General features: G+C 49.1%; 1 protein-coding gene across 1 annotated transcript; it reads right to left on the bottom strand.

Annotated features, from left to right (window-relative positions):
• Positions 1–1,145: 1,145 nt before the first annotated feature.
• On the bottom strand, positions 1,146–2,135 carry LOC134373142 (RING finger protein 223). The gene has a single exon (XM_063090651.1). The coding sequence runs from the start codon at positions 2,133–2,135 to the stop codon at positions 1,146–1,148; it is 990 nt and encodes a 329-aa protein (XP_062946721.1).
• Between the last annotated feature and the right edge of the window lie 6,073 nt (positions 2,136–8,208).

The raw sequence follows: 8,208 nt of genomic DNA on the forward strand, positions 1-8,208 counted from the left end.
TTTCTGCTCCCAACTTCGAAATGTATTTGGACTGGCGGTGAGGGAGAAATGTCACTGCTTATCCAACAACTTTTCTGTAAATGTTAATGCACAAAAAATTCCAGGTTTATATATTCGAAAATAAATTATTTTTTAAATGAAATGAAGAAAAAAGGCGGGGGAAAGGGAGAAGCCTGCAGTTTATATTCTGCGTGAATAGCTTTCAATATCTTCCAGGTGGGGGCAACAGTAAGTCAGTTTTGAGAAAAGGGAGAACAGGCTCTTTAAGCTCCCTGAGTCCAGTTACAGAAGATGAAATGACTTCCTGGCAGTAACATCGTGAATAAAACCACCACGAGCCTTCGGGAGACGGGACTCCTGGGATCTGCTCCAGACACCCGGCGGTGGGCAGCAGGATCCCCCGCTCTGCGCGCGCGGCCGCCCCTCCACTCCGCCCGGTGGGCAGGCGGCCACGAGCGCGCACGCGCGCTGCGCCCCTGCCCTGTCGGCGCGCAGATGCGGGTGGTTGGTACCTCCAGCTGTGACACTCACCCCCGCGCTGTGCCCGCGGGGAGTGTACATCACTCTCAGCGCTCCGGATCTCTCCCTTTCCGACCTCCGGGAAGCGGGGAAACCTTTCTCTCACGTTTACATCTTATTCATTCTTTCTCTGGACATCTCAAGTCCATTGACAACCGCTGCAGACATGCATGCGCGCGCGCGCACCTGCACCCTTACAGAACCTCTCAAGTCCCGGCCGCCGGAAAAGCAGCTGTCGGGCGAGGCGGCAGGGGTTCCAGTCCCCTTTCCTCTTGTCTGCAAATCCTCGGACATTGGGGAAGACAGCCGCACACTCTGGCGAGGATAAGGGTGTGCATGAAGCGGAGGTCGGTCTCGCACAGTCCGGGCAAAAGGGAACCCCCCCACCAGCATCCCCACCTCCTCGGTTTCCCTTTTTGGCCCAGAGCGGAGGAGGTGGGGCGTGGAGAGCCCGAGGGGCTGAAAACCGAGGCCCCGCGGTGGCACAGCGAGGAGGGGCGTGCGTCCGGAGCGTCCGGGGGCCGCAGGGAGAGGGCGGAGAAGCTAGAGCGCACCGAGCCAGAGGACCCCTCCTTTAGGCTGCGCCGAGCGGGAGGTGCCGCTCAAGGTCTTGCGTACCGATCAGGCTACGTGTCGCTCCTCCGCGCGCCGCCCGCCGCAGCCGCCCGCGCTCTCGGGCCGCCGCCCCCGCCGCCCCCCGCCGAGCCCGCGACCGCACCCTCGGGCCGATACTTGAGCCAGCAGATGACCCAGGTGACAACGACTGAAAAGAGAGCCAAGATGCTGGCCACCGACAGGCAGATGGGCCCCACGGGCGAGGGCGACCCGGTAGACGGGGCCGCGACAGGGGGCGCCCCGCCTCCGGGGGATCCCCCGCCTCCCCCGCCGCTGTAGTGATTGACGAAGATGAGGCCGGTGAAGAGCAGCACCACCATGGAGAGGAAGGAGAAGACGACGCACACGCAGCCGGCGGTGAGCGCGGCGCGCTTGCAGTTCTGGCAGCTCTCGTAGGCGCCCGGGGCGCGCAGGCCGGGGCGGGAGCGAGGCCCGGGGGCCGCGTCCTCGGCGGGCGGCGGCGGCGGCAGCGGGGCCGGGGCGGACGGCGGGGTCGCGGCGGGCGCCGGGCTGCGCGCGGGCAGCGGTGGGAGGCGGTCCTGGGGTAGCGGGTCGTGCGCGGCGCGCACGGCCAGCGGGAAGGCCTCGGCGAGCTTGGTGTTGTTGGGCAGGCCGTGCACGCGGCTGTCGGGTAGCGGCGTGCGGTGGCGGCACACGGGGCACGCGATGGCTCCCGGCGGGCCGAGCCAGGGCGGCGGGCGCGCCGGGCGCTCAGGCGCGGCGGTGGCGGCGGCGGCGGCGGCGGCGCGGAGCTGCAGCTGGCTCAGGCACTCCTGGCAGAAGGTGTGCAGGCACGCCAGCAGCTTGGGCGCGCGCCGGTCCGCGTCGAAGTAGTTGTAGCAGATTTTGCACTCGTAGTCCTCGAGCGGAGGGAGGCCGGGGGCCGTCGCCGCTGCGTCCCGGGCTCCCGCGTCCCCGCCGTCCCGGACTCCCGTCCGGCTCCCGGGGCTGCTGCTCGGGCTCTGTTCGCTGCCGCCGCTGTCGCTCGCCGGCGCTGCCATGGCATGATCCGCCCCTCATCGGGGCAAGGTGAGGCGCCTTCCTCCCCCTGCGCTGCCGCCTCAGCTCCGGGGCGGGGAGGAGGCGCTTCTGCCTCCCCCCTCTGACTGCTGTCGCCTGGCGGGGGAGGCACCGCTGGCTGAGCCGGGCGGGGGCGCAGCGGCGACCGCCTCCCCCTCGCGTTCCTTCCTCCCCCGCCCCCGGCGCCTCGGTCCCTCCCAGTCCCCGGGCGCCTCTCGGCCGTCGCCCTCGGCCCCCTCAAGGCAGCTCTCCTGGCAGCTTTGGATATCGGTTTTTGTTGGACTTGGAATTGGGAGTTGAGGGCGGCTGGGAGGCGGTGCGGGAAGGGGATCTGGGGGGTGCGGCTGCTTACGGATGTTACATTTCGCCTGTGCTGGCTCCGTCTCCCCAACACACACACGGGGTGGTGGTGGAAACCCGGTCCTGCTTTTTCCCTCTTCCTCTTCCTCGACACTCCTCTTCCCACGCCCCTTGTTATTCTGTGTTTGTCCTCCTTCGTCTGGGGCTGGGTCCCTGGCGAAGCCTCCTCTCCCCGCACCCGCAAGAGCTCACCGGTGATGTAATGCGCGATCCGCGCAGGGAGGGGAAGCAGCAGCCTCAGCCGCCCGGCAGCGGCGGATTCTTCCCTTCATGAAAACCGTGATCTCATTTCTCCGTCCAAAGGCGAAAGCCAGTCATCACCCAGCCATTTGTGCTGTGCGCTTTTATTAGCAGAGCCCGAGCAGCCCTGCAGCGCGCTTCTCAGGGTGGAAGCAGAGCGGTGGCGTTTTCCTTTCACCATTTGGAGGAAATTGTGGAGCTGAACGATACCTTTTTTTTTCCTTCTGAAAAATTGCTTCCTGAGTTTTAAGGAGGCACAAAAACACATACTCATAGCAGGGTCTTGCTGTTTTCCTGACACTGGAGCTGTTTCTCTGGCGCACAGGCATTTACAGAGGCAGAGAGGGGAGAAAGTTGTTGTCAAACAGGTTCCCAGAATTTCAAAGCCCAGCTTAAACTGAGCCCCTGGCGTCACTCACCCACTTCGTCCACTTACACTTTTAACATACAAATATAGAGAGCAGAAAACTCCATGAGTAACATGGGACAGATCTTGATTTTATTAAAACTAATATAAGCCCAACTGAACAGATGAGCAAGAAAGAGGGCTTCTTTTGGTCAGATATTCCTAACCAAAAAGTCCCCTCTTATTTCTGCAGGTCGGGCCTCACCCCATGAAGACGGAGCATTTCCCTCCCCCAAGCAGGAAGGGGAAGAGATGGCTTTCTGAGATTTTGGATTCCCGGAAAATGGGAATGTCCTCTCTTTCTCTCCAGATTCTCTGCAGAAGACAGCAGGATGCCCCAGGGAATGTTCGTGAAAAGGATGAATGGGTAGGAAGCAAGCTGAAGGAAAAGAAAGAAACCAACATTTAGACAAGAGGTAGAGAAGAGGAATTGTCGTAAATAGCTATTAAGTTTCTGTGACATTTGAAAATAAATTCATTTTTTACTCTATGTGGATAGTGAATGTGATAAATATCTTAAATTTGAGGGACCTTAGGTGAAGCTCATTAAAACCCACTAACTTTCCATATCCTAGTTTCAAATTTTATAATTATTATTTGGGGAAATATTCTTAATTTCTTTTTTTAAAAAAATATTTTATGATGGTGGCTGTGATCAGAGAAGACAGGTTGATGGCACTTGAGGAGAAGGCCCTAGTCTGGCCCTAGCAGATTACAAATTTGCACAAGTTACACAAACCTAATTGTAGCAAAACATGTCCTGTCTTTCTCTTTCCCTTGTTGACTGTGTGATTGTGAAGAGCCTGGAAATGTGTTAAATGCACAGTTTTAAACTGGTTTCTTCTGCTTTAGGCCTTGATTAGCTCTGAGCTGAGAAGAGACATAATGCTGATGTGGAAAAATATGTAAAAACTGTAGGCGAGAGGAAAGAAGCTCAGAAGCAAAAGGGCTCTTGCAGATTTATGTTCTTCTTCCCAGGAACTCACCTAGTTCCTAGGATACATGCAACCTCCATGCCAAAAGGCCACTCAAAAGGAGTCCTGAAGGTCTCTATGTATGTTTGGATATGGTGGGTATTTTAGCAAAACATTGAAGATTTTGAAGTTTCTCTCTGTTATTCATTCTCACCATTGAATGAAAGACTTGAGAAATAGAAGCATGGGCTACACCAGAGTTTCTCAACGTCAGTGCTATTGATATTTTGAGCTGAATAAGTCTTTGTTGTGGGTGCTGTTCTGTGCATCGTCAGATGTTTAGCAGCACCCCTGCCCTCGACCCACTTGCTGTCAGTAGAAACCCTCCCCAATTGCGACAACCAAAAGTGTCCTTGGTTGAGAACCATGGGCTATATACCAAAGTCACAAATTTGTTTGAAGTGAATCCAAAACCAGTTCTTAACTAGTGTAAGACAGCATTACCAAAATAATTATTTAGTAGCCACAGGCATTTTTTCCATAGCTCATGACATCTTGGATACCACCGAACTTTCTTTGAGAGGTCCAGGTATGGTTTTTATTGATAATTCATTCTGTTGATGGAATCACAAACAATTGCCAGAATTTGTTTAACTATGCTAGAATTTACTCTCTTTGTTTGGATAAATTTGATGTCCTTGGGCCATTCATTTTTAGGATGCATAAAGATGTCATGTGGGGGGAGCCCTGACATCCTGACATTCCTGAAGAGTATAAATTTGTGTGACATAGGCCACAGCCATTTGCCTTAATGGACTGTAAGGCCCCATGCCCACAGTGTTGCCTGCAGAAGTAAGTAATGAAACTTGGTTATTCATGTAGGAATTATGGTTTCACTGTGAAGAAAGTTGTGTTGAAGCAACGAGAAACTCAATATTCATGTCAGTATCTGAATTGGTTTTGCAAGAATCCTGCATGCATTGAACATATTACACACTCAGTATTTACTGAATTGTTTTGTTTTTGAGGACCTGAGTATAAAGTGGGGCCATCATGGTCTTGGGCAATCTCTTGTATACATTCTTTCCATCATCCATCTAAAGAGAGAATGTTTTAGTTTTGGGGACAGCTGTCTCACAAAGGGCTTAGTAGGGAAAAAAGCATTCACATAGAGTATGGGTTGACAGTGCTGAGTCCAAATCCTAGGTCTGCTCCTCACCCTTTGTGTAGTATGAGATGTGCTACTTGGCTTCTTTGTGCCTCAGTTTCCAAAACTGTAAAACAGGGTAAGAGCAGTTACTACCTAAGTCTATTGTGAGGATTGAATATGCTGTACACATAACACACAAAGAATAGTCCCTGGCTGTTGTTAACACTCATTATGATTTATGTCAGGGGTTTCTATACCTGCTGTCAGTAATCTTCACAAATGGCCTGTGAGAGAGGCCCAGAGGGTTTATGTAACCAGCTCAAGGTGATATAGCCAATAGTAACAGAGTGGATCTCACCCAGCTCTTCCATTATTCCAAAGATAGAAATACAGGTAGCATCTCACTCAAAAAGACCAGGCAGAGGCCTGCCCTATGAATTTCACCATGCGTTATTGATCTGCTAGTTGTAATAAATAAAGCCCTGCATAAAACATCAGGACAAAGAGAAATCTCATTGGAAATATTGGAGCAATAGATGTATAGGCAGATAGGGCCACTCAGAGGCAATTAGTAAATGATTTGATCACAATGTTGGCATTTTAAAATAGGAACTGGGTCGATTCAATTCACCATTTACTGAGGTCCTATTTCAGAAGCCACTGGTGCTGGGGATAAGATACCTGGCCTCCAGGAACCAAGAATTTAACAGAGGAGCCAAAAGGAGCCTGAGGCAACAGGATGACTAAATGAGGTGTAATATCCTGGAGGGGATCTTGGGACAAAGAAAGTGCATTAGGAAAAAACTAAGGAAATCTGAATAAAGCATGGACTTTAGTGGATAATAATGTATCAATATTGGTTCATTAGTTATGATAAATTTAGCATATTAATGTTAGATGTTAAAAATAGGGAAACTAGATGTGGAGTATATGGGAATGCAGGGATTTTCTTTTTTTGCAATTTTTCTGTAAATCTAAAACTATTCTAAAATAAACAGTTTATTTTTAAAGATGAGGACAATTTATGGAGATTCGCAATTATATGTCCACTAAAATTCCTCGAGATTAAGACATATCTGCTCACTGTGCATTTGTTTGGTTTTACTTCCAGTAAAATCCAGCAAGCAGATTTGAGAAACCTTCCAAGGAACTGTTTAATTCAGTATATTGCATTAGAACATCTTAATACTTATTACAATGTGAAAATCATAGCATTTTTTAAAATATAGAAATAATGCAACTGCTTTAAAGAAAATTCAGAAAAGAGAATTTTTAAATCATCTATAACACAACACTTCAGCATAGCTATTACTGTCATTTAATTTATTCTCATAGGCATATGTTTTTACATAGTTGTAATAGTAATGCACATATCTTGTTTCACTTTAATTTGATTTATTCATTTATATTACTATTTTTGGTGTCTATTATGTGCCAGACAGTGTTTTGGGAGTTGGTGCTACAAACCAGAGGCTGGAGGGTTAGCTCACTTGGTTAGAGCATGGTGCTGATAGCACCAAGGTCAAGGGTTTGGATCCCCATATTGGCCAGCTGACGGAAAAACAAACAAACAAGAAAAACCAGACAGTGAACAAAACAGACAAAATGCTTGCTTCAGGCTGGCAGGTTAACACGGTTAGATCACAGCCTTATATCACCAAGGTCACAGGTTCAGAACCCCAAACGGGCTAGCCGCCAAAAACAAAACAAAAACAAACAAAAATGCTTGCCCTCATGGAACTTGTGTGTGTGTGTGTGTGATTGTGTGTGTGTCTGTGTGTGAGAGAGGGAGCGAGAGAGAGAGAGACAGACAATAAACAAATTTTGTTAAGTACAATAGGAAGTGGAAAGTGCTGTGGGGAAAAAATATAGCAGGACAAGAGGACAGCGAGTATTGGGGTATGGAAGGAGGGATTTGCTATTTTAAATAAGGTGGCCATAAAAGCCCATCTAATAAAGTGACATTTGAGCAAAGATCTTAAGGAAACGAAGGACAGAACCACGTATTTCTCCTAAGGAGGAGTGTCTCAAGAAAAGTTAACAGCATGTGCAAAAGTCCTGAGGTGGGAATGTTCTCACTGCATTCCAAAAACAGCAAGGAGGCCAATAACAGGAGCAGAGTAAACAAGAGAGGGACAGGAGATGAGGCCACAGAGGGTGTTGGGGAAGGGACAATCATACAGGGACTTGCAGAGCATTTTAATGATTTTAAATTTTTGATTAGAGTGAGATGAGAAGTCATTGAAGAGTTTTGAGCAGAACGATACAGAATCTGATTTAGGTTTCAAAAGAATCGTGTAGCTGCTGTGTTAAGAATAGGCTAGAGGGGGGCAAATTTAGAAGTAGTTAAAATGGGTAGGTGGCCCGGTTAACAAATCAGAGAAAGGAAGGTGTCTTGGACAAAGTGACCGCACAGGAATGGTGAGACTGCTTGGAGTCTGCATGGCATTTGTAGGTGAAGCCCGTGGTGAGTGAGGGAGAAAGCAGGTTCCAAGAGGGTTTCCAAGGGTTTTGACCTAAATCCCAAAACTCCACTGTACATTTTTTACTCAATAGTAACTATCAATTTAACAAATATGAAATAAGCATTTTTCTATAATATTAATAGTCCTTATAACCAGGACCACCTCCATATCCTTGCTCAAATGTCACATCAATGAGGCTTTTACTGAAGGAAATCAACATCTCAAAGGGATACCTGTGCCACTATGTTTATCGCAGCTCTATTCACAGTAGCCAAGTTATGGAACCAATTAAATGTCCGTCAGTGGATGTTGTATATATACACAATGGAATACGACTCAGTCATTAAAAAGAATGAAATTCTGCCATTTGCAGCAACATGGATGAGATTGGAAAAAATATGTTAAGTGAAATAAGCCCCACACAGAAAGAGAAATATCACATGTTCTCACTCATATGTGGAAACTAAAAAAGTTGATCTCGTAGAAGTGGGGAGGAGAGTAGTGGTTACTGGAGACTGG

Source organism: Cynocephalus volans, chromosome 1 (genome assembly GCF_027409185.1).
Source record: "Cynocephalus volans isolate mCynVol1 chromosome 1, mCynVol1.pri, whole genome shotgun sequence".
Classification (NCBI taxonomy): Eukaryota; Metazoa; Chordata; class Mammalia; order Dermoptera; family Cynocephalidae; genus Cynocephalus; species Cynocephalus volans.

Coding starts and splice junctions, on each gene's coding strand:
- LOC134373142 (XM_063090651.1), bottom strand. CDS start 2,135: ATGGCAGCGCCGGCGAGCGACAGCGGCGGCAGCGAACAGAGCCCGAGC.